The following is a 27,147-nucleotide window of genomic DNA, read 5'->3' on the forward strand; positions in this document are numbered from 1 at the left end:
GACATAAAGAATCTTTTGATCCAAATAGAAATGAGTTACTTGTCAGCAGTGATGCAAAAAATGAGTATTTAATACAGATTTCTGTTCTATACTTGGGACAAAGCCAGATGATTTAGTCACATTTCTGATGTTTATGATTGTGAAGTACCGCTCTACCATTAGCTAAGAAAAATATTAAACAGCATAATCTGAAACTAAATATTTTTACACCAGCAGATTCAGGTAACCTACACTTAATAGTGGGAAAGAGATGGACAGAGATGGCCATACACTCTCATAACCATTAAAGAGAATTTTTAATAAGTCTCAGAGCACTAGAGGAAGTAGCATGAAGCTAGAAACCATGCTAGTGTTTAAAGAGAAAAAAACAAGAAAATCTGTCATCCTGACATCAGTGCCAGGGAAAATGCTGCCATGACTGATACAGGATTCCATAAAGTATTAAAGAACTATAATGTAATTAGTGTAATTTAATTTGGTTTATGTAAAATAGATCTTGTCAAAGTAACTTGATTTTATCAGTTTATCTCTTTAAAAGGATGTCCCCTGTTTTGTGTTATTGGGACGTTTCAGACAGATGAATATAAAAGTCATTTGTGGCCTTTCTTGTTGTCAAATAATAATCTTATGTCATGGAGATATCATTTATTATACCTCCTTTACTCTGATCAGCCATTTTGTTATGGTATTGTTCCTGGTTACCTTTAGCTTTCCAGAAGACATCTGTCTACTTTAAGCAAATAGAAGAGAAAGAATTCTTTGCTTATGACTGAATAAAGAAAACAACCTAAAAGTCTTTTATGGATAGTTACATGTATTACTTCTTATTAGAAAAAGCAATTTTCTACTTCCTTGAGACATTTGATGAGACTTTTTTTTATAGTTGGTTTTAATACTCGTCATAAAACATACTGTTTTTCACCCTTTGCCCTGACCAAATACAATTTCATCTGAAGTACAGTGAAAGGTACCTATCAGAAAACATACATTTATCTCAAGTGCTTATTAAAATAACTCTTTTTAGTGATGAGCTTGTTCTCTAGCACAGCAGTACAAAGCCACAGTGTAGTGGTCTGCTGATTCAGATTTCCTTTATGTAACCTGTGGACATAGCACGTTTTGTAATGGGTATATTTCATGCTTTATTGTAGTTCCTTCATCACTACCACAGTCCTTAGGAATCAACTGATTATACAGGAAAATCAAATTCAGGTTTTGTTATGCTTTAACCCCAGCATGCAACTCAGCACCACATGGCCACTCGCTTGCTCTCCTCAGGTGGGATTGGGGACAGAATGGGGAAAGTAAAAGTGTGAGGACACACAGGCTGAGATACTGACAATTAATGAGGTAAAGCAGAAGCCGTGCACACAGGCAAAACAAAACAAGGAATTTGCTCACTGCTTCCATCGGCAGGCAGGTGTCAGCTACTCCCAGGAAAACAGGACCTGTCAAGTGCAGCGGTTCCTTGGGAAGACAAATGCCATCACTCTGAATGTTCTCCCAGTTCCTCCTCCTCTCTCCAGCTGTTATTGCCAAGCATGACACCCCGTGGGGTGGATGGGACACCCCTTTGGGTAGTCTGGGCCAGCTGTCCCAGCTGTGTCCCCTCCCAGCTCCTGGTGCACCCCTAGGCCCTCGCTGGCTAGGCAGCATGCCAGCCTTGCCTCTGCGTGAGCACTGCCAGCAACAACTACACATCCATGTGTTATCAGCATCAGTCTCATCCTACATCCCAAACACAGCACCATACAAGCCTCTAAAAAGAAAATTAACTCTATCCCAGTCAAAACCATGGCAGGTTTAATTCAGATGTCTGGCATTTTTCATCTTGTTCCAATGGGTTTATAAAGAGTAAGATGTGCTAATTAAACACGCATTTGTGAGTGCTGATTTAGCCTCTTCCCTATTCTTCTCATAAGTAACTCCATCTCTCTTTGCTTTCATTTCTTTATTTGCAAAATAGTATAATGGTAAAAGTGCCTGTTTCATAAGATATCTGAGATTTGTCTCTGTAAAGCGTTATATAAAATGTGTGTAAAATCATGTCTATTATAATAATATTGTTACTCTGAAAGTCTGATGACTACATTGAAGGAATTCTGACGCCATGCTTTAGACCCACCTTTTGAATTCTTGGATAATTCAGACTCTTTTCCTTAAAATGTAAGTGATATTCTATTTCACCTGCTACAGCCAGAACAAATTAACACTAAATGGTGAGATAGGATTGAAATATTTGGGAAAAAAAAAAAAAAAAAAAAAAAAAAAGCTTAAAGATTTCTAATGTAAGAGTATAACATGTATTGAAAATTTTGATTTTACAAAATAGTCATAGCATTTTATTCTCTTTGAGATCTTTACATGGGAAGGAAAAAAAATTAAATGACCTCATGTTTTTCTCTGGCTGAGAATCAGCACCAGAGACCCCATGAGTCAGGTTGTATATAAACATGCAGCAAAGATACAGTTTTTGTCTCAAGATTCTTATCTTTCAAATGTACCTTTTACTAGGTAAATTACTCTATATTCCGAAATGACACTGGATGTGTCTAATCAAATACTACAGTACACAGCCAGCTTGCTGAACCATATGACAATAAATTCATTGGAACTGATATAAATGTGGGTGGTCAAGCGGAGCATATGCTGAATCCACAAATAGCTCAGTCCTTCAAATGAGTGAATTGCTTCCACAAAGTGCCTGTTCTATCCTTTACCCTGAAGAAATGCCCTCCCTGCAATCCATCTGTTTTAATGTTACTTGGGGGTTTCTCATGAGCTGTACAAATATACCCTGAATTTCATTAGTCCAAACTCATACTTTGGACAATGGTTGAAATCAGTTTATGTAGCAAGAATATTCACTGATCTGGCTGAAGTGTAAGAAGCTCCCACAGAAAAGACACAGATAAGAAGTGGTAGATCCCGTTTCTTTTCAGTATCAAGCCCCATTGCACTAGATCAGATCTTTCTACAATGATTTAGCAGCAGTTTCTATGAAGGAACACAATCAGGATCAAACACCTGGCTGTAATTTTTTCTTTCAGTTGAATCTGTGATCAACAACTCATTCATTGATGGGCATATCTAAGGATTGATTTTTTCCCCTCCTGCTGTCATCTCATTCACTAACCTAATCACGCAAGGATATTTTCATTCTATCTTCCATTCATTCCTGATAACAATATTGAATCCATTATCATTGGCTATAATAAAATATACTCCAAAAAATAGTCACTATCAAACACTTCAAAGGGATCTTTAACTATTTATGTGTAAAACATGACAATTTGTCAGGTAATTTTTAAGTTTCATATCTCCTGGTTAATTTCTGTATGTAATAGCCCTTCATTTTTATTTTTAGGATTTTATTTATTATAGTAAAAGCAAATTTCTTCTTTGTTGTTTCCCGTATTTCACTTAGATAGCTAATACTATAAGCTTCAGACATGAAGTGTAATTTTGTTTTCTAGTAACTTTATCATTCTAATTTGATGGTTTGCAGTGTAAAATCATTTTATAAATAATTTACTTAGTTCCAATCTTAGGCAACAAAATAATTACTGAAAATCACATTCCACTTTTTTTTTCCTCATTTAACCCTTCTATGGTAAGTTTGATTAGAATTCAATTAAGGAGCTTTTCAGCAAAGTGGAAATCACTCTTTAAGCCAGTCATGCACTCAAACACTTTAGTTTATGGACTTCAATTCAGAGAAGGCTCTTTACATATGGCAGGCCTCATATACATGAAGCTGACTGAAGTAAGCAGAGATGCATATGTTTCTATCTGGAGCTACAGTGCCTTACAGTGATGAATGTTTTATCAGATACATTGAATGTGAATGATATTCGGAGATAAAATATCTGAATGTAAGTGTAAAAGGTTGTTTTACACAATCTGACCTGATATTTTCTGATTTAATGCATGGAATTTAAACATTTTTTTTCCAAACCTGCCCTCTATTTATATCCGCATAGTTACACCACTGAGAACAAAAACATGACTTGCTTCTAAATATACTTGCAGCAACACTTATTTGACCCAGTATCTGAAGTAGAGGTACATTGAGACTCCCAAGTAGATCTCTATAATGAGGTGAACATGACCCCTGGCAGAACTCTCAAAAGAAGTAACTCTCTCCCAGTACTACATTCCCTCTGGTCCTTAAATTGAGAGAAAGTGAACAAGAGAAAAAGTAGTTCTTGAAGACAGCAACCACCTAGAGAAGGAGGGGTGAGAAATCTGGCAGGGAAATGACCAAGACAAGAAATCAGGAGTGAGAGAAGAACAAATATCTTCTCTATGCTTCTCAACGTATTTGTGTTCTTAACCAGTACTGCAAGCTCACTCTCTATTTATTTTTTTCTGTATATCCCCTGTCAAGTGAATCAATTTGAAATGCAGATTATAGAAACCTTATCTTGCCAATGGTTTCCTAAAAAGATTAAAAAATTAGATTATAGAAACCTTATCTTGCAAATGGTTTCCTAAAAAGATTAAAAAATTAATAAGCCCAGAAATCTTTCTTTCTTTTATGTATGCCAAAAGTAACACTAATACAAACTACTCTTTTATGGAACCTAGAAACATGAATACTACCTGTAGCAGTGACAATGTACCAATCGCACTCTCTTCCTCTATCAAAAGTGGTCCATGTCTGAGATAGTCTCCATTAATACCCTCTGTACCCAACGAAAAGAAAGAAATTACATCTCACTTTACCCCACTGGCTTAAGATTAGGTGATTAGGTCCCTAAAAGTGCTCATTTTTCTTCAGTGGTTGTAAAGAAAATCTAAGAAACTGCCAGACTGCCACAGGCATCTAAATTTGTTCAGATTAATGACAATCCAGAGAAATGCTCCTCTTCACATGGAGGAACAGAAATCAGGATCAAGCTCTGGAAAGAAAATAACCTTATTACTGAAAATGCAGTCAGTGGTAAGTATGCTACAGGTGTATTGGCTAAAACAAAGCAAAAAAAAAATCTGGTAGAAGTTGCTAAAGTACAGTAGTACAATACAGGTATAGTATTTGGCCACTGATGTTTCCTGGCTAACAAAGGAAGATAACAAAAATGTAACTCCATTGACTCATTTGCATCCCCTGATGAATCATACCAGAGTTCAAGGGGGAAAATAACATATTCAGCAATTTTTGAGTGAGCCAATGTGACTCAGATATGGTTATATAACTAAAGTGTTCCATAATAGTGAAAATTATTTTGTGGTCTTTTAATATTCTGTGTGGGTTTAAAAAAATAAAAATGAAATGAAATGAAATGAAATGAAATGAAATGAATAAAATAAAATAAAATAAAATAAAATAAAATAAAATAAAATAAAATAATAAAATAAAATAAAATAAAATAAAATAAAATAAAATAAAATAAAATAAAATAAAATAAAATAAAATAAAATAAAATAAAAGTGTTACTTTTAGATATGGCAGTATCCACATGCACACTTACATGAAAAACAGAAAGAACAGAACGTGAGTCTAAATATGAAACATAAATCCATGGCAATGATATTTGTAGCAGGTGAAGGACAGAACACTAAATTGCTATTAAATAAATCATAATTTATTACACGTGCCTGTATTTGGATGCCCAGTTAAGTACCTAATTACATGAAAAATGCAATTGCCATGTAAAGTGATGTTAATTTTCAAACACACCTGCTGAGCTTAGGGTTGTCATTCAGGTATATCCTCAGTTGCATGCTGTTGTTCACCACCTGTGAAAGATATTTGCATGCCTGTCAAAAGATTGGCACAGGTTATTAGTGAGGAAAACCATGGCATTTACAGGTTCAGTGGGCAGTCCCGTAGTCTATCCAACATAGATGACAAATTTCATTACAATTCCTAACTGGAGCTCTGGCAGTGCAGCTTTTTGTTTTGATGAGGGCATGAGCAGGGAGAGACCCTTTCTCTGCTCAGACTGTAGATGCCTTTGATTTCTTGGTTTTCATCTCCAGTTGATGAGTTCTTAGCTATGCTTACCTATATTTTTTGTATTCTTTTCTCTCCTTCCTTGACACATTCTGTATGCCATTAGAGAGCAAAAGATACCGCTAGGACTTCTATTCTTAGTGTTGGTCCATTTGCTTTGTTGATTATCATCCTAACTGTCAAAGAAGTGAAATGGCATTGCTTTGCAGTACCTGCACTCCATAGTACTAGCAAGCACATTGTTCTTTGTTTCCTTGACAGGTAGAAACTGTTTCTGTTTTTCCTCATGAATGCTTTATGTGTGATACCAAACAGCTCATGGTGACAGCTAAAACACAGCAAGCAGCACTAAACGACACTTCTCAAATGTATTTCTTTGCCCTTTCTTCACATGGAAGATGCTAATAAGACTCGAGACTCTGTGTGTTTTTTCATGGAAAATAGAATCTTTACTGCTTAAATATCTGTACACTCATGTAAATATGAAAGATGACAGAAAGTTTGTTCTGGGAAGGTTCTCTGGTTTAATTTACTGCTTTGGCTTTAACATATTACTAAAAAGAAATTTCTTTCTTGGACCAGCAGTAATGTTTTCTTAAATATTTGTCTAATTTATTGTAAACTGCAGGCAAAAATGTTGAGGGAATGGAATGCTATATGGCCTGGAAAGTGTCAGATGGACAGGGAGGGGGACAGGAAAAAAAAAAAAAAAAAAAAAAAAAAAAAAAAAAAAAAAACATTTATTTCTAAGGAACTGAGTTCTAAGTGTTTTAAAGAGGACTTTGCAGAAGTTCTGCTTTGGAGTCTAGTTGTCTAGTTTAGTGAAATACTAAAAGTCGCAGCTGATAGAGAATTTCCAGAGATATATATGGATTAGACAGATTGCAAAGCTTTCTGTTAATACTTTAATACAGTTAAACTTTCAACAGGCACCAGGTGGCAGGATGGTTCTTGCTGGTTGGAGCTGCACCAGTTCCCTGAGCAACTGCCTTTCTGGCCTTCTCCCCACCCAAGGGAGTTTGTCCATGGGAAGACATCAGGCAGGTCACTGACAGCTCTTAAGCTCCCTGGACAGCTGATTGCTGGACAGCCCAGCTCTCTCTAGCTCCATATCAGTGCTCAGAAGCACAAGTGTCCAGAAGTCTGGGAGCAAACAAGAAACTTCTGATCTTAGTCTCCCAACTTTTTTTTTTTTTTTTTCTCCCAACAAATGTTGTCTGACTTTTTTATTTTTAATTTATTTTTCAATTTTTTTTTCACAAATGTAGTTGAAGTGGAGTTGACGTGATCATGATGAGGGATACCCACCACAACTACCACAGCTTTCTAGCAAGCTTCACAAAACATAATCAGAGCCTGTATCACCTCTTTCCCCCCAAGGGTTCCTGTGTGTCTCTCTGTGATATTATGCCATCACCATTAAGTGGATGACTTAATATTTCTCTAATTTTGACTGGAGAAAAACAAAACAAAACAAAACAAAAATTAGCATCTCTAGATTTTATAAAACAACAACACAGCTTTTTTTTTTTTCTTGTTGCCTTTTTTATTTTTTTTTCATATTCATTTTGTCTTCATTTACCAACAAAAGCTATTTCTCTCTCCAGAATGCACTTTCATGCATTTGTCATTCTCTTGACACCCTCTATGTTAAGGCCTCCTGGTCTTCAGCTTGGTACCTCAAACACAGATGGCCAATGGCCTGTATAGTGGTCTGCAGGCATGGTGAGACATTTGAGCAGCTTATTCTGCCTATTCGGGAAATATAAGCCCCATGCAGTGTCTTCAGAGACATACACTTTGACATGTGGGTAATGCTGGGCATGACCCATAGAGACTAGACAGCACAGTGAACTCAATGCCCAGATAGCACCATTTTTTTTTTTTTTTTTAGAGGATATTTTTGACACTTTCTGTTTTTGGTCTTCTTTTATTTCACTTTGCCTTACACTATCAGCACCACAAAACCATGTAATAAAAAACGTAATAAAGGCAAAGAATTGTGCTTTCTCCAGTAGGAATTATCTGACTTATAGGTGTATGAGGTGATCCAGAAAATTTGTGAATATACCCATAAAAGAGTTTCCTGATGGAATGTTTCAGACAGTAGTTCTCTCCTTTACATAACAAATTCAGTCTTAAAAAGCTACAGAACCGACACAGAGACACATATACATCCATGCATACCTGTGCATGTATAGAGATATATAAAATACACACACAAACTCAGATTTATTCCAGTATATGGCTATGGATTGAATTCCAACTGACTGAATATGACAGGAGAACTGCAACTGAATTAAATGAAGGCTAGTTTTGTGCATGTATTTATACGCAACAGAAGATATGTGCATGCATAAGACAAATACATTTCATAATTAAAATCTGTATCTATGAATGAAGGTTTCATTCATAAGTGGGTATATATCAACTAAGTAGTGATGGCTCAATCATATTATTTTGTTGGGCAAAAATAAAATTTTCAATATCTTCTTAGAGTAATAGCATTTTAAGTATATTCTTTCTGTCCATTTATATACTAGCTTCACCAAAAGCAAATAAATTGAGTTAGAGGTAATGCATATGCTGTTTACATATATAATCCCTTTTCTTTTTGCTTTTTTCACACAGAGATTGAAAGATTTGAAACAAAGGGAATTTGCTCGAAACGTGGCTTCAAAGTCATGGAAAGATGAGAAGAAACAGGAAAAAGCACTCAAGCGGCTCCACCAGCTCGCAGAGTTACGGAAACAATCAGAATGGCAAGTTTTTAAAACATATTACATTTTAATGCCCACTTTCCTCAATCCCAAAAGAAATCTCCAAATTTTTACTCCTACACTCTGTAATGCACAGAGATTGTATGTATCATAACCTGCTTTCAGCTATCCCCAACTCCTAATGTTCCTGTTCTGTAAACCATAAAATTGAAAGTCCCTGAATTAATTACATGCTATTTGAGGGTTTGTGTTTTTCCCTCCTGTAACCAGTTAATCTAATCTGTTCTGAACTGAGTGGTTTGGAGATGATTTTATATCACCATTTTACCTTATTAGAACTGACCCATGTAGATTAATATAAATGTCTTATCATTTTGTAGTAAGCTAACACGAGAGGAAAGCCACCCTTTTAACACTGGTCTGCTGATGCCTGGTCTGTGAATCATTTCATTATTTTCAATATACTGAGATTATTCTCACAGTTTCTTTGTACACTAATGGAAATATCATTATGTGAATGGAAAAAAAGTAATTAACTCAGTTAAGTTTACCCAGCACTGTTAGTTCTACTGATGCATATCAAGATACAGTATGAAGTTTACAATAATAAAGCCTTACATTTGAGAAATCCCCTTTGTTTAATGACACTGAATGCTTCAGCAGAATAGATTGCTAACAGACCAATTGTTTATGTTAATCTATGACAGTAATGAGTTAATTAGATAATTAAACTGGCATCCTTTTTAATTCATATCAACTTTACAGTACCCTAGAAATAATAACATCGAGAGTTTATTATACACTCATTTTGGCCAATGTAATTGCTTTTAAGTAATCTGCTGAAATATAACAGTTTAGTGTTAATGTATCACTTTTATGGTTACAACTCCATTTTCATACAGTTCTACTGAAAAAAAAATGTAACTGCCTGTGGAAAGATGCCTTTATGTCTATGTACTTGGAGATGTAGTTTCAGATAGACTGATAAGATCAATAGTAAAAAATCAGGTCTGAATGAGACAGGAAGGGAACAACTGGGTCTGCTTATAGAAAGAGCTACAAGTCCCATATCCATTACAGAGAACCTGGAAATACAGCATGTGCCATTCCTGTTGGTAATGACAGATGAATTCAGGGATGGCTCAGATGTGCAATCTTGGTTGTTGTTCAGGTAAGACAGAAAGTCAGCCTCGCTAGGCAAAAGTTTGTGCACACACACAACTGTTATTGTCCCTGAATACTGTGTCTCAGGTTCCAGCAGGGTACTTTATAACAAGCTAATACAATCTGACAACAAAATTACTGTTAATCTGGTGCACAGAAAAACTGCGGGGGGAAAAAAAAAAAAAAAAAAAAAAAAAACACCTTTATTTTGCTATTCCAAGGAGACTTTCAAAAAGATCTCTTTATGTACTTTCTACAATACAGAATTCCTTCCTGATGTACAAATAAGGGTGGATTTGTATCTTCTGATGCTGTTTGTGGCAAATGCAAATTCATTTTCAGATATGCATATATATTCTCTTACTCTGAGGTGACCCTACCCCAGGGAGTCTTTATGTTGGAGATCAATGCTTTTTTATAGCACTTATAAAACATGCTAGCCTATTTATAGATAACTGCTATGCAGATCTGGCAGTTGTAATTTACTTACAGATGTTTAAAATATTTTCTAATTTTTAATCAAACTCTTTACTGAAGCTGCTTCCATGATCGTTTCATGTAAGTGAATTGTAGGCTTTGATAGCAAAAGTAGATAATTTATCTAATGAAATGCATGTTTAAAATATTACTTTGAATAACATTTTTTTGTTGGCTATGTACATCTCATCTCTAATGGAAAAAGACAGTAGTCATTCCAGTCATTCCATACATTTAAACATCAGCTGAAAATAATCAACAATTCACCATGTTTGTTAAGTTTTCCTTAGAATACTTTGATTTTTGTTTAAAAGTGTGGGAAAAGTAAACCCCAGATTTAAAATCAGAGAGTTTAGTGGAAGAATAAAAATGTAATTAATTGAAATAAAATACAGGAGGAGAAAATACAACAAAGAAAGTCAAATGGTGTTCGATAATAAGAGTGCTGATGTTGCCATTAATATTGATGGAAATCCACCTTGTGTCCTTTCCCCCACCAATGTTTGGACATAGTATTAGCATTAATATCTCTGAATATTTCACAAAATCATTTATTGTGGAATAATATAAAGGTAAAATAAAATTTGCTCTTTAACCTACACAGACACATGAAGAAAGCAGAATACTGCCTTTTCTGCTACAAAGGCTGATTCTGCAGATGTTATGGGTGGAAGTGTCTTATGAGTGGCACTCTTTTACCAAACATGTATTGCCAAATGCGTGTTCTATTTTAATTTGGTTACTTAATTAATACAACCGTGTTTTTATTTATTTTCTTACAGCATCAATGGAAGTGGACCAATGCTTAAAGCCCCCAGATTAATCATGGAAAAGCAGCAGTCGCCAGATGGAGTTTTCCTATACAAGGGTGGCACGGTCACAGCTGGTCCTCAAAGCACCACTGCAAGTGAAGGACAAGGTTTCTCCAGCAGTATACTAGAGAAACAGCAGCTTATCATAAGCAGGCACCATTCACCTACTGAAAGGTGCCATGTGCTTCGAAATCAAGTCTCACATGTGTTCCCAGATAGCACCAATGCTTCTCAAAGGGCAGGGGTGTCTTTCTCATTTTCTAAAAAAGCCCCTTTGAAGCTTGAGTCCTCAGCATCAGTCTTTAGTGAGAACTCTGAAGAAGGAAATGATTGTAGTGAATCTCCCAACCATAAAACAAAGCAAGCTCTTGAGGGCTGTCGTTCTGGCACACTTTTGGAAGAGGATATAAAAACAGGCCTGGACAAAGGGCCATCTATTCCACAAGACCAAATGGATAACGGTGCACCAAGTCATGGAGCTGTGAAACTTAAAATGCTAAAAGAAAATGATAAAAGTAGCGATAGAGTAATAGAAGAAAAGGTCAGTGTTCATCCTTCATTTTCCAAAATCAAAATACAGCTTTCAAATTTGGATTTTTCAGGTTCACTTAGAGAAACAGATCAAGAGAGTAAACTGAATGAGTCTGAGCAATTGTTGGAAACTCTCATTTCACCTTCATGCCAAGCTAACAGTTTTTGTATACAGCCAAACACCTCCAAGCACAGCAATGCCCAACTGTCTGACCAGTTACCTGAGCTCCCACAACAGCAGCCAGTGCCTGAGCTCACATTTTCAAGCAACGTTAATGACAGTCCTGGGGTGGTAAAGAGGGAAAGATCTTTGGAGGTTTCAGAAACCACAAATGGAAATACAGAATTGCATTCTAGAGAGACTGTGGTTAAAGAGGCTAAGCCCCAGGAATTGCCTTTTCTCCATGTAGTGAGCAAAGATGGCAGCACTGCTCTGCAGTGGCCCACAGAATTACTTTTGTTTACAAAAACTGAGCCCTGTATTTCATACGGCTGTAATCCATTGTATTTTGACTTCAGACTCTCTTTAAATCACAGAGATGGTAAACAGCATGAAACAAACAAAGAAGGCTGTAAAGAGTACTCTATAAATAAGACTGCAGATGAAAATGAAGCCTCAGGTTTAATAAAACATAAGCAAATGTCAAATGAACAAGATAATCAGTTGTTGAAACCAAAGAAGATGAAAGGTTCCCTAAATCCAAGAAAGGCCAAGCAAAAAGCTGAGTCAGACATAGGGAAAGAAATAAACAAAAATAGTCAAAAGTATATTTCAGATTATTTGAATGAAAATATACCCAAAGTGCCTGCTTACCTTGATGTCTCACAAAAGGATTATATGACAGAAAAAGGTCTTCATACAACACCACAGAAAAGATCTTTAAAGCATCATTTCCATAGCTGTGAAAGAAAAAAACAGAGCATTAGAAATGAAAGCATTTCCTTTTCTGCTTTTATGTCTAGGATTAGAAAGACTAAAGCTGCAAAATGTCATTTAATTTATTCTGAAGAAAATCACGAAAACCAAAATGACTGCAGATCCATTCAAGATGTGGCCAGCTGCAGCAGTGACATAAGTGACAGTGGAAAAGATTCTAGTGGAAGTTTCCTTAGTTATAAATCTGGTTCGAACAGCAGGTATTCAGAAAATGAAGAAAGTGGAAGTTTTACAAGATGCTGGAGATTTCCATCTCCTCAAAAGTCCTCCTCTGACAGACATTCCAACTATTCTGACACTTCGGTTAGCAGTACAAGTACTTATATGAGCAGTTCCTCTAGTCCCACATCAAATAATCACAGCAGAAATCATTTGGTTTTTTGTTGCAAAAGGAAAAGCAAGACATCTGAAAGGCACAAATGTAAACACAGAAAGCACAACTGTATTTTTACTTCTGATGATGCATATGATAATTATCTTTGCCATGTTAGAAGTCACAGAAGTAGAAATTGCACACAGAAGGGCACAATTAAATATCAAACATGTTCAAGACATAAAGTTTTACACCGCAGAGATAGATCTAAACACAGCAAATGTAGACACCAGCATTTTGGCAGAGTGCACAGTAGAAGTAGAAGCTACAATGGCTCCAAAAGTTCTTCCACCACAGAATCAAGAAGCAGCAAGAGCTCATCTAGCAGCAGAATATCAAGAGGCAGTAGCGCAGGGTTCTTCCCAAAAGAGACTGATAACTGTGAGAATAAAACAAAAGAGGATGCAGAAAGAGATTCTAACACCAAAAGAGGAAATGATGGAATTACACATTATGAATTTCTGAATGTAAACAGCCAGACAAAAAACTTTGATACCCGCTCTTCTGAAACCTTGGAAAAAGACATATGTGGAAAAAGAAAGTCACTGACAGCCAAGTTATTGTTGGAAAGAGTGCAGTCCAAGAAAACCCAAGAACAAATGCGTGATTTGGAGAGATTTTCAAACATTTCTGGTATGGAATTAAAGGATCTTTCGCGAAGTCACTTTGCAGTTCAGTTTTCATCATCAGTAGGTGACACAGCAATGTTACCTTTGCCAGAGAAACTGCTAAGCACAGGTAAAAATGACATAGGTCAAAATGAAAGTCCATTGGAATGCAGTGTGAAAAGAAACAAATCTGAAGCTTCAGAGATAACCAATGTTGCTTGTTCAATGGGGACTGATTATGATCATTGTCTTTTTAAAGACATCATTCAAATAGGAACGGGCTATCAGAGCCCGAGCGTAAAAAGGAGCACAGCAATAAAGGAAAAATCCAATCTCTTCGTTAATGAAGTACAACCCTTTATACAAAGCTGTGACCCAGTACCAAATGATTTCCCTGGTGCTTTTTCCTCTAAAAGATATTCTGTTGTTGCTAATTCAACAGAGACCAAAGAAGAACTACATGATGTAAACATGGACTCTAACCAGGCAGAAGGCAGTTCAGACTCTCTTTGTGATAATGCTATGCAGAACTACAATGACACAGTAAATGAACTGGAAGTGTACACTAAATCCATCTCCCCTCCTTTCACACAGCAGCCTATAACATTCTCACCAGAAGAAGTAGACAAATACAGGTTGCTACAGCTGCAAGCCCAGCAGCATATGCAGAAACAACTTCTGTCAAAACACCTGAAAGTTTTGCCTGCCCCAGGACCAGCTGCCTTCTCTGCAACACCAGCAGTTCCCACCATCCCTGTTCAGCAGCATGCTACTGTCACCACCATCCACCATACACTGTTGCAACGTTTTGCTGTTTCAGCATCTGTACATCCCCATGGTGGCCATCTCTCCCTGGCACACCTCCATCCCCTCTCTCAGGCACATTTCACCCCTATATCACTTTCTCCATTAGCACCAGCCCTCATTCCTGCCCACCCTGCTCTGCTGGCAGGACAGCCATTGCACTTGGTCTCCACCACCCCTACTCACCCTTCCCCACTGAACTTCCCCATACTGCCACATGCTGCTTACATCCCAGCCTTATTTACACCACACATGAATGCAGCTGCACCTCCTGCTATACACCCAAATCCCATTGTTCATCCGTTATTCCAAGGTCAAGATCCCCATCATCATTCTTGCTCTAGCCAGACCCAACATTTACCTACAATAAAAGAAATTTTTGGTGTTTCTAGTTATTTAAACTAGCCCAAACAATTGCACCATGGCTCCAGAAACAAATTTAAAGAAAAAAGATATCCAGTGTTCAATCATGTATCTGAGGGGAAATCTACTGTTTTACTGTACACAATGGCAAATATTTTAAAGTACAAGTGTTTTCTGACTGCATATGAATGTTGATTTGTTTCTCATATCACAGTATAAAAGCAGTTATAAACCTTTCCTGATACCATCTCAAGAAATACAGGGTCCAGCTAATGTCATTCTGCAGAAAGTTTAGAAAGAATACACTGAAGTGAAGCCTGTGAGTGTCAGTAGGACCACATCAACCAGGCAGAACGGGACAAAGAACATCAACAATGACAGGTGATTTTCAAGTAATACAATTTAAGGTAGTACAATCTTGACACATCTCAAAGGCTTGCTTTTATGAACATGTAAACGGAATGTTGTAATGCTTGATCTGTTTAAGGCCTTTCAGAATGAGCCAAAAAAATAGAACTTGGGACCCCGTGTACCTGGTTCTCTTTCCCAGCCATAATTTGGAGATTCTCATAATGGCAGGTGATGAGTTAACATTGGAGGAACAGGGTCATCACAACATCTCAAAGTTACTTTAGTGATCTTATTGCTGGGATATGATACTTGGACTGTAGTCTGGCCACAAACACATAACAAAAATATTTCCTTAGTGTAGGGGGTTCTTTGCTGGCACAGACTGATAATTTTCTCCCTAGCCAGGCTTCCAAGAAGGCAGGAGAGGGAAAATGATGAAACCAAGTTCTCTGGCATTGCCTGCTGTGGCTGTTGCACAAGGTATGTCAGGTTTGGGAACAGCAGCCCAGAATTTCTATTCAGATAGTGTTGGCCTTGAACCTTGGACGTCACTAGCCCACAAGGTAATTCTTTCTTGCCAACGAAGCACTGACGTGCTGGAGAGAGTCTTGCCCAAAGTCCACGTAAATATATTTCACCCCTTTCACAGATAACATTATCTGGTTTTACAAAATCACAATGAAATTCATAAAAATACAGAAGTAAAATTTTGAGCAGAAACTGGTTTTCCAGGTCAAGTCTCATGAACAAGCATGTCACAGTTCTCATAAGTACAAGGTATACTGAATCTAAGCAAACATGACAAGTTTCTAGCATGGCTTCCCAAATTTTGAATTTGCAAACTGAAGTCTTGCTTGCATCTAACCTTCAGGGTAATGTGTAGTTGAAATCTCTAGAAATAAGTGTGTTTCTGGAAATAGGTGAGGGCTTCAGCATCTCTTTGAATGGCATACTTTGGATATTTTTATAATGTTACTAACAAAACATGGGATATTTAGCAAGAAATTAAGATCATAATTGTGGCTAGACTATGGACCTGCCTCCCAATATAATTGGACATTGAAGTGTCTGACAGACAATACCTGTTTATTTGGATTTGAAACATCTGAAATAATTTCAATTCATTTGCAATGATGTAATGAACAATTACTAATATATTTCAGAATTGATATAAACCACATTGTAAATGTTTGGAGGATTTTATTCCATTATATTCAGCTATCTGAAGAAGCTGAGAATTGCAATTAGGCTCAGTATTTAAAATACAACTTAGGACCAATTTTCTGACTTAGTTTTAATCAAACTAAATTGATCCATTGCAGTAAAATAGAAGTGTTTTAATTTCTAAAAGCAGCTGCTTCAGCATAAACTGGTATTATGCCAAATTTTTTGAATGTGTTTACAAATTGCAATAGCCTGCTTTGTAGTTGATTTTCAAAGTCAAAGTTTCTTTGGTTGCTTAACATTTTAGCCATCAAAGAAAAACTGTTCGAAAAAAAATCTGGAGACTAAATAGAAGCAAAATATTTTGTAATGAAAAATAGGCTGGTGAAACCAGATCCTATCAAATATCTTTTGGTTGCATTCCCAGCTGATTTATTCATTTAATTAACAAAATTGGTTCATGATAATTTGGAGTTACTTATCTTTATGGTTTAATTTTTCTTATTTTAATCGTAGGGATTTTTTTAAATTTGAAATTATTGTTTCATAATTAAGAAAGTCAGATATGTGTTGTTTTGTTTTGTTTTGTTTTAACATAAAAAATACATATCTCCACGGTTTTAAAATTCTACTTTTTATTTTTTGCTGAAAATCTGAATTTACATATTATTTACATACTTTTGAAATCTGTTTTCTGTTAATCAAATATTGCTCACTGAATACAACTTATCAGCTCTGAAAATTAGTACTCAGAATGAATTCATTCATCTCAGAGTGAATTCATACTCTCAGAGGATCATTTGGAAAAAACAGTTATAATTCTGTAGAAACAGTGTAGAACACAGTCAACCTGTCTTCTAGAAAAAGCTGACTAAACTGCACAACCTCTACCACCAGTTCAGGGCTAATACCAACCTCAAAGATGCATTTCAAACCACAAAAAAAATAAAAAAAAAAAATAAAAAAAAATAAAAAAGTCAATTTGCTGGCACAATTTCTCTCCCATTCAAGATAAACTGACATTTTTTATTGTCTGTACTAGTACGTTTGGATCATAAATGGTTAACACTGAGAGGAAAAAAGTGATAAGGAAATCAGACTGTTCTCATATTTAATACATATTTTTCATTATTTTTTCTTGCAGATAAGATTACTATTGTAGAAATTCCTACAGCAAAAAAAGTCATCAAATGAAACTTTACAACATCCTAATAAGTAGATCATTTATGGGAAGCATACACATTACCCTTAATGTATGCAAAATACAATGGGATTCTAGGACAGAACCAGATCATAGGATATCCACTGATCATTATGTATACCAGCAAGGATGATCTGGTAAGGCAAATGAATAGACAATAAAAATTGAATTTAATTCATGGAACAATAGGAATTAGGATTTTGATAGGTGTAGAAGGGAAAAAAAAAAAAAAAAAAAAAAAAAAAAAGAGATTAAGTGACTGAAACAACTCGATATTAAAACAGCAGTCATTGACTATTAATGAATAGAATGTCCAATAGATTTCTTAGTACACAGAAGGGATTTTCTTGGAGAAATGTAATAAAATTATCAGCACAGCTGAGATTATGTATTTGCTCTACTTGCTGACATTTTATTTTTCATCAGTAATATTCTTTAAACATGCATCATGTTTATTATTAAAAGCGTAATTGAGCCTGATGGATGGAGCCATGATACAATTCTGATTTTAGTTATACTAACTTTTAAAAGAGTTACAGGATCCTTGTGGTAGAGATATATACACTCAAAGTTAAATAACTGTTTTAGCTTGATTGTATATTCTTCATCCATAATCCAAGAAAATAGGTCATCCATACTGTAAAATTCCAATAACTAATGTTTCTTGAGTTCCACAATGATGAAAGTTTTTTTTTTTATTATTATTATTATTTTTTCTTTTTTTCCCATAACTGAGACACTTCTGGAATACATTTAATATGTATATTTGTTGCTCAAATTTGCATTAAAATGTCATTTGACCAGATTGATTTTAAAAGTGTTAAGTTTATATTTAAAACTGGATAATACTCTGGCTAGTATAATATGTAAACTAGTAATTTTGTTTTGTATTCTCTGTATAAAGTGTTTTATATTATACAGTAGCTAAGTGAATTGCACTATTGTACATGCAATGCGGCTTTTTTTTTAGGTTATTCAAATAATTCCTGGGAATGTAGTTTAATGCAATAATATTTTTTTTTCCAATAAAATGGCTTACTGGTATAAAGAGTGTCAGTCATGTATTTTTAATGTAAAGCATACCAAAAGGCAGCAACATAATAAAATGCAGAATGATGCAAACATATTCTGTATTTTAATCTGCAAAACTGAAATGCATTTAATTTATCCCTGTGGCTATAATTCTGAAATTTCTTAGAATGTTTCCTAAAGATTTTAGTATGTGTTACAAAAGTCAGTTGTTTAAATTGAACTGAAAATAAATATTCCTTTAAAAAATGATTTTATCTATGTGTTTTTTTACAAGCACTTTTAATGGAACATCTCCCTGGATATTTTTATACACTAATCAGTTTAGAATTACACTCAAAACTCACTTGTCAGGTTCCCCACATAATGCATTTGAGTTATGATTCTTATTGCTTGTGTAGAAGGTCCTTTGGTAAAGAAGCTAACAGTAGGATCCCAGAAGCCACTATATTCTTTATTCAATTTTTAAACATTCTTAAAAACTTATCTTTGTTATGATAACTATCTTCTCTTTAGTCTATGATTTCCATTTTACCTTGTATTCTTCCAGTTTGTTTATTGTATATTTTTTCTTCTATCTTTCATTTATACTATAAGCTCTGTGATGGAAGAATTTCGGTCTTCTCATATAGTTACTAGCTTTGGAGCCCCCCAGCTGCTGTTGTTTTACTAGTAATAATTTTAAGACTCGTTATAGTCATCAGTAGATAGTTTCAGAAGTTTCATGTCTCCAGGTAAGTGTAAAGGTTGAGGTAGTGGAATAACACGAGTCTGCATGGGTATACATAATAGATAAAACTGTATTTTGATTGTTGTGTGGCAGATGTCATATTCCTTCAGGACTATTAGCATAGCTAGAAATAACTTAGCTAATATCTGGGACAAAATTAATCTGTGATGCAGTCCCACCTGATGACTCAGACATTCAATAAAATCTTGAAATCACAGCAAATCAACATTAACAGCATTAATTGTTACAATAGGTTTAGGTTTCCTGTTGAGATCTGATCTCATCTGCCTGTTGCTGAAAAAAAATAAATAAATAAATAAAATGTGATACTGCTTTTGAGTAGGATATGATATGTGAAGAAACAAAGTTATTCACACCTTCTTATTTGTGGTCAAGCTAGCTACTTTTTCCAAATGGCAATGTGCATGCTCATTCAAATAAGCATACACTGTCACTCACTTGAGCATGTTCTTTATCAAGTAAAGCTCATTTTATTCTGGAATTTTTACGTACATAATCTGGGCAAGTAAATGTTGCCCTTTGTTAAACCTTGAATTCCTGATCAACTTAACAGTTTGAGCCTAACCTGTTTATGTGTATGTCTATACCATAATTCATCTATTCAGGCCAAACCTACATTTGGGACAGTTACTTCCTTGAAAATCAATAATTAATGTTTTCCAGAACTGAAATATATCTTATTACTCGATGGAAAGACTTCATGGAGAAAACATATATGCTTTTTATTTGACTTAATAATGGAAAACTAAATAAAGCAGTATTTAGAGACTCTATTGTACTGGGTCTGGCTGAGATGGAGTCCCTACAGTGTTACAATTCACAGTTTAGTCCCATGATCAATTACATCAGCAGAGCTGTAGAAGGGAATGGGTTTGAGATACAGTGGGAGAAGAAAGGAGAAGAACAGCACAAGAAGGGAGTCTGTAAAATTACTAGACCTATTTTCTTCATAGATGATGTTTGAATACCTGTGTGCCCATGCAATGTCAGCAAAATCATTCCTTCACTCTGGTGGGAAGTCTTTCACTTCAGTGATTAGCCTTATTATGTAAATACAGGCATCTTAATATAAACTCTATATAGACATAAAGAATCAGTGCAGCTCCTAACATTGCTCTTACTAGAAACTCAGTACAATGACACAAATAATGTGTGAGGGGATAACAGGGAATCTGCAAGTCATTGAACTGACTTGTTGAGACTGGGGAACACTGATGTGATGTGCTTGAAGGTTTCTCAGCCCCAGGGCTAAGAGGAATTAACTCATGAACATTTCAAGACAAATTCTCTCTCTGTCTGCAGCACCATCAGTCTCAGCCTTAACTCACCATTCGATTCATCTATACATGTGTAGGAGTTTTACAATACTTCTCATTATCGTTCAATAAACACATTGTTTTCTTCACCAGAAAACACAGAACATACATGTAAATAGCCAATTGCAGAAATTATAGGCAGAAATAAATCTACAATTATGGTAATGAGTATTTATTCTAAAGATCTACTGATTAAAAGTGTTTTGCGAATCCGTTTAAAAGTGCTTTTGAGTGAGAAGTCAAAAAGTAGATACATGACTGTCTTAGAGGAAGAATCTGGAAAAATTCATTTTTATAACCTATCCATGAAGCCCTCAAAATAACAATAAGGACAACAAGCTAGATAGACTTTCACAAAGCAATGTAAGCAGTTCTGTTGTGTCTACTTAAGTGCACATCTAAAACTTATAGTGCACACAAAAATCAATATTTCATTCTTATGAACCGATAAACTTTTTAGATGAAATAAATTTGCCATTTGCAAATCAATAAATTAAATATATTTATCAACTTTATATATAACAGTTCAGTGCACTCCAAGCAGTTTTTGTTGTGCAAATCAACAACATTAATAAATAAATCACTGTGAATGAAATGAACCAGTTAGTCTCAGACAGCTGTAAACTATTGCGATATAAAGCAATGTATGTACAAAAATTGTTAAATTATATTTTACTTTCTTGTTTTTGCAAATAATTTATGGAGCAACTATGTTCTGCAAAACCCTAGTGAGAAATTCTACAGAATTTAATAGAAATAATTATGTGTATGCATGTTTGTGGGGTGAGGGTGTGTCTTCTTAAGGAACTACAACTGCGTTTAATAGAAACTTCTACCCCGACGAAGAATTCCACATGTAAATCAGAAAAGGGAGGATGTACATGTAGGAAATCATTCCACTTTTGTTTTGTTTTGTTTTGTTACCGTAGTAGTAGAAATTCTTTGCTTTCAATCGTACCAGATCATATAAAATCTCTTTAATTGATGCTAACATAAAAGTTCCCTTCTTTTCCTGTCCCTCACATTTACCAAGTGTCAGTTTCTGAGGAAATGCTTATCTGTGAACTGTCTACATTACTATGCAGTGGGAAGTCCTACCTTCATCAGAGAAGCTGAAAATACTAGAAATGTTTGAGCTGAGGTGCATGACCACAGGTATGCAAAACTCAAAGAGAAAGCAAAAAAAAAAAAAAAAAAAAAAAAAAAAAAAACACAGTACACATTGAGCTACAGTTTATGAAGGATGGGATTGTCTTCTCTTCCATGCTATAAAGAAACCTGTGCATACATGCTAACACAGCTATTAAAGAATCAAGTCTTGCTTTTTTCACTGGGCATATGCAACTATTGGCTATAACACTTTTCATAAAGCAATACAGTATTGACACAAGACTGTCTGGGAAGCGATCCTTTTTGAAATGCTCCATTTTAAGTCCTGTTCCATTTTCAAGTGAGTTTGCTTTCTGCAGGACTGGAGCAGCTATGGGATTAAAGGTAGAGATGCAGCTAGTGTTCATAAGCTTACATGTTCATAAGGTTAATTCAGGTTCCAAATAAAAACAGCTGGATCTAGGGATGGATGTCCAAGTTTGAAAAACTTAAGCATTTTAAGAGAACATTTAACTCTAAATATTGTTAAAGTTGCTAGTTCTCAGCTGGGACAAGTTTCCTGCTCACACAGAAGGCCTGGATTTTTTATCTTATCCATAGCATGCAACCAAGACCTGCAGTACAGAGGAGAGATTTCAGGGTTCACTTATATCTCTCTTCCTGAGGCATTTTAGAAATCGTTTGTGAAAAAAATTGACAATTAAATGAGATGACCTTTGGCCTTCTTTTTAGTTTACTAGTGATTTCTTGAAAGGTTTTTGTGACTTAAAATGCTTAATTGTTTTACTTATATCATCTGTAATTATAGCACTGATATCTACTGCTGACATATTACAGGTTTAATCCTTAGCAAAGAGCTTTCACCCTATGAGTCTCTCTCTCTTGGTTCTGTTCTATAACTGTATTTTTTCAAATGCTGAATTCCCTAGTTTTATTTTTCTTAAATAATGTGTTAGATAAGCAGTTCTTATGTGATTATTACAGGAAATTATATGGGTTAGGGTGAAGTATAATAATGAATCTTATTAGAGGCTATCAGAGCTTATGATTTGGAAATAATTTTATCATTCATCTCAGTGTTGCTGGCCCCCACTAGCTTTTCACAAGGGAGGCTCTCAAATGCTGTGGACCAGTGGGGGTGCTGAAATGGAAAAGCAGAAGGAAGCAAATGAGCACAAGGGCTGTCTGTGAATGATAAAGGTAAAACAGAAGACACATGCAAAGCCTGAAGAGCAGTGTTGAATTTGTTTGACAAAGAGTAGGCTGATTCCAGAGAGTGCAGAAAGCACCGAGGAAAGTTATTTTATAACTTTCTGAATTACTTTATAACTGTACTGGGTCTGGCTGGAATGTTAACTTTCCCGGCAGCAGCCCATACAGTGCCGTACTCTGTACTTGTAGCTGGAACAGCAGTGTTATCACACCAGTGTTGTGTCTACTGCTGAGCAGCAGTGGCACAGCATTGGGCCTTTCTCTAACCCTCCTAGGGGGTGGGCAAAAAGTGAGGAGAGAAACATCACTAGGGCAGCTGACCTAAACCAATCAAAGGGATATTCCATACCATGTGGTGTCACACTCAGCAATAAAAGGTGGAAACAGGAAGAAGAGGGGAGGGGTGGGCTCTCGTTGAGAAGACGTCGGTCCTCCTCTCGAACACCGGCTGCGTGCATTGAGGCCTTGCTTCAAGGACGTGGTCAATCATTGCTCATTTGTGGGAAGTAGAGAGTAATTTCTTTCCTCTGCACTTCCATATAGCTTTCATTTATTTTGTTTGTTTGTTCTCCTCCCTTTTTCCCCTTTCCCTTTTATTTCCCCGTAGTTAAATTGTTTAGTTCATGGTAGTCTTTATTTAATTATTATAATTATTTCCCTTTAATTAAATTATCCTTATCTCAACCCGTGAGTTGTTCTTTGCTTTACTTCTCCCCCTCCTCATCTAAAGGAGGGGGAATGAGAGAGCAGTTGTGGGGTTTAGCTGCCCAGCATGGTAAAACCACCACGATAACTTTTTGAATTACTGACATCAATAAAATTAAGATAAAATCTGGTAAGTTTATTATTATTTTTTATTTTTATTTTTATTTTTATTTTTATTTATTCCTGGTAGGCTGTAACGTTTTCCAAAATTATACATTTTTTTCCACATCTGCTCCCAGTCAAGTCTGGAGATAAGCAGGGCAAGATAATAATAATAAAAAAATAATGAATAACTGTACAAATGTTTCAAAAAATACACAAAAAATATGTTTAGCTTTTCAGTGAACATTAGGCCAGTTCTTACTCTGACTGATGTCATCCACATATTCCTACACTAGGGATATTTGAAACAGCAGGTTATAGGCTAATTTTGAGCAAGTATAAGCAAAAAGCGTAAGACACTTTCACCTGGTGAACCTGTTTCATTTGCATTTAAGAACAGGGAAACTGAGTTACAGTCCCATTTGAAGCTCAATAAATTTGAATTCTTAGTGAAATGGTAGTCTAAATGATTAGTTAAAAATCTGTTGAGTGGAAAAAATGGTAATATTAAGAAATTCCCAGACTGAAAATTCTGTTGGGTTTTCATCAGTATTTTTTCTACAGAGAGGTAACTTTAATATTTTTTTTTCTATTGAAATAGCCAAGGAATGAAAAACTGCAAAGGATAATTTAGAAAATTAGCATTCAGCATATTTGATAATGTTTGATATATCTGCCCTAAGAAACTGGAGTGGCAGCTTTCAGAAAGGACCAATACGGTTCTTCTTAGCAGAGTAAGTTGACCCAAGACAGAGGAATGTCTTTGCCAGAACACTGACATCTGGGTATAGTTATGAGGAATGAACTAGCAAATTTCCCAGAGAAGAACATTTTGGTGTAGCTGAGGCAGCAGTCTCACAGGAAAAACATCATTTTCTGTACTGTGTTGAACCGAATGCCCATAGAAGATGATATAGGGAACACACTGCAGAGCATCAGTAAACAATTTCCTAGCTACAAGTCTAGATACTTTCTCCATATAACTACTGGAAAGACCACTGTTGAAATCTCTGGACACACGGATATGCCTGGTGGTATGGCATTTCCAGGCAATACAGACTGCTTGTGACTCAAAAACTGCAAATATTTGCAGGGGAAGAAAAATAAAATAAATAAATAGAAGAAAAAGAAATAAATAAAAAAGTCAAGGTACAATGAATTGTAAATTGAAAATGTAAAAAATACCCTAAACATTCTCAGCATGTCTCAGTACTACAAATATATATTAATATATGCCTAAAAAATCCTTCTAGAACTGTAAAATACATAAATACTTTAATCATGCTGTAAAATTCCTATTACCCATGCAACACAAATCCTTTCTATCTGCACAGTTGGAGCACTGTGATCATGGCAAACCTTGTAACGTGAACATTGAAAGCAACAGAATAATTTCTCCTGTTGCTAATTCAATAAATACTTGGATTAAAAATGTTCTGATCTTTTCTTTCTAAGGTCACTCATCTACAGTGGAAAGCAGAGAAAAGCATCAGACTAATGCCAACAGTATATTTTCTAAGTACAGCCAAGAGATTTAACCACTTAATTTCCATTATAGGCAATACAGGTGTTCAGGTTAGAATACATGGTTTAACATGTAACTTCTTTTTTTTTTTTTTTATAAAGAGTTCTCATGGATTTCTCAGGAAATTGGCTTTAGAAATTCTTAGATAGAGATGTGATCAGACATGTTCTGTGAAAGTCTCCTTGGCAGCCTGGAAAACTTAAAACATTGCATGAAACACATCCCAGTCCTTCCCCATCCCTAGCTGTCAGCTCCTGTTAGAAAAGTATTTTAACTCCTTGCAATTTCTACGACCTTCACAAATTCCAGAGTTAATTCATCATGTAACTCAGTGGGAGCTGAACAGTTTTCAGGACTAGGAAACTTACTGTGTACTCAGTAGTTATTTATGGAGAATTTAACATTGAGTCAAATGCTGGCTTGAGAGTGATGGGCTCTAGAAGCTCAGTGATGCATTGCAGAAGACCTGTGACACTCTGCATGGGCTGAAATACACAGTTGCCTAAAAACTGCCCCAGTATTAGGATCTGCTTTCTTCTCTTTTTATAACCCAGTGCTTAGGGCTTTCAAAACTAGAAGCCAAGGTGCAGTTTCACCTCCAGTATGTGTGATAAATATGCCCGAGTGCATTAACAGATCTGCCAATGAAAGTTCTCTGCATTATGGAAATAACAGAAGATCAACTCATTGCATACAGCATGAAAGACTCCTCTCATGTGAATGGGATCACATAAAATGGATAGTCTGTGTTGCCTACACATTGAAGAGGGACAGAGATGCACCCTTACAGCAGGCTCACCTCGCCTTCCTCAGGATCACTGGAGTCACCCTTGCTAAGTAAGTGTTTTCCTCTCAACACTCAGCGCAGGATGCATCCACACAGAAGCTCAGGCTATGTGCATACAACTTAGTATTCAAAATAGATCATCAACATAAGGTACATTTTGTTATGTGTTGGCCATCTGGAACTTTTTGAAAGTCAAAACGGAAGCCACTATAGCTTTGTCACTTCATGCTAAGTAAGGTACTGCTCCTGCTTAAGGAGCAGAAGAACAAGATGGAAATTATAGAAAATCTTTATTTTCATTAATTTATAAGGAGTTGCCAATTAAATACCTGCCATGACTGAATTCAAAAGAGTACAGACATTTCAAATATAGGTAGGTTTATCTGCAGCACATTATGAGATTTAAATATAATTATTTGCTGAAATGTACTTGGTGAATAATAAATACATGGTGACAAGCATATTTTTAAGCAGCTCATGAGCAATTTATGAAATGAATTGAAAAAGGCTAAATTTAAACACAGTATTTACTTCACATTATTTTCTCAGTTCATATGGTAATTGAATTAAGTTCTTATATACGTTTGCACACAGTACCAAAATATAAACCAGATTCATTTGTTGCATTTCATTTTTCCATTGTATTTTCTCCCCATGCAGATAGAGATACTTTCCTCATCATCAGATTGTTTGGCTTTAATTTGCTCTTAGCTGGTATTAAACAGTAAGTCATTAGTATTCTGTATGTCACATAAACATTCAATAGCGTCTGTTTTTAGTGAACTTCAGCAGCTGGAAATGAATGAAAGAAGCAGCAATGAAACTTTTCTTAAGGTTTTGCCAAAGAAATATGTGGGACTATCCTTGAGGCAAGTCCAAAAAAGATCTGTAGTAACAATTACAGATAAAACACTAAGCACAGAAAGAAAATGGCAGAACAAAATAATAGAGCCTTCAACAAGATTTTTTTTCTGATAAAAAACAATTACTACAGAAAATTATATTATTCATATCAGTCTTTACTCTCTGACAAACCTCTAAAACAACTGCTACAAACCCTGAGCAAATGACATGCCAAAACTCTGTGAATGAATGTTATAGTCTCAAACAGGCCTAACATGATATATCATGATCTTCTCCCATGAA

At 35.5% G+C, this 27,147-nt stretch overlaps 1 protein-coding gene across 1 annotated transcript in view; it reads left to right on the forward strand.

Moving 5' to 3' along the window:
• ZNF804B (zinc finger protein 804B) overlaps positions 1-16,773 on the forward strand; it is a 239,510-nt gene extending 222,737 nt beyond the window's left edge. Inside the window, exons 3-4 of the mRNA XM_084508048.1 lie at positions 8,591-8,721; positions 11,103-16,773. Of these exons, the coding sequence (XP_084364174.1) occupies positions 8,591-8,721; positions 11,103-14,790 (3,819 nt within the window). The 3' untranslated portion in view covers positions 14,791-16,773. The remainder of the gene's footprint in view (positions 1-8,590; positions 8,722-11,102) is intronic.
• The last annotated feature ends 10,374 nt before the right edge of the window (positions 16,774-27,147 follow it).

The sequence above is a fragment of the Aythya ferina genome (assembly GCF_964211825.1).
Source record: "Aythya ferina genome assembly, chromosome: 2".
In the NCBI taxonomy this organism is placed as follows: Eukaryota; Metazoa; Chordata; class Aves; order Anseriformes; family Anatidae; genus Aythya; species Aythya ferina.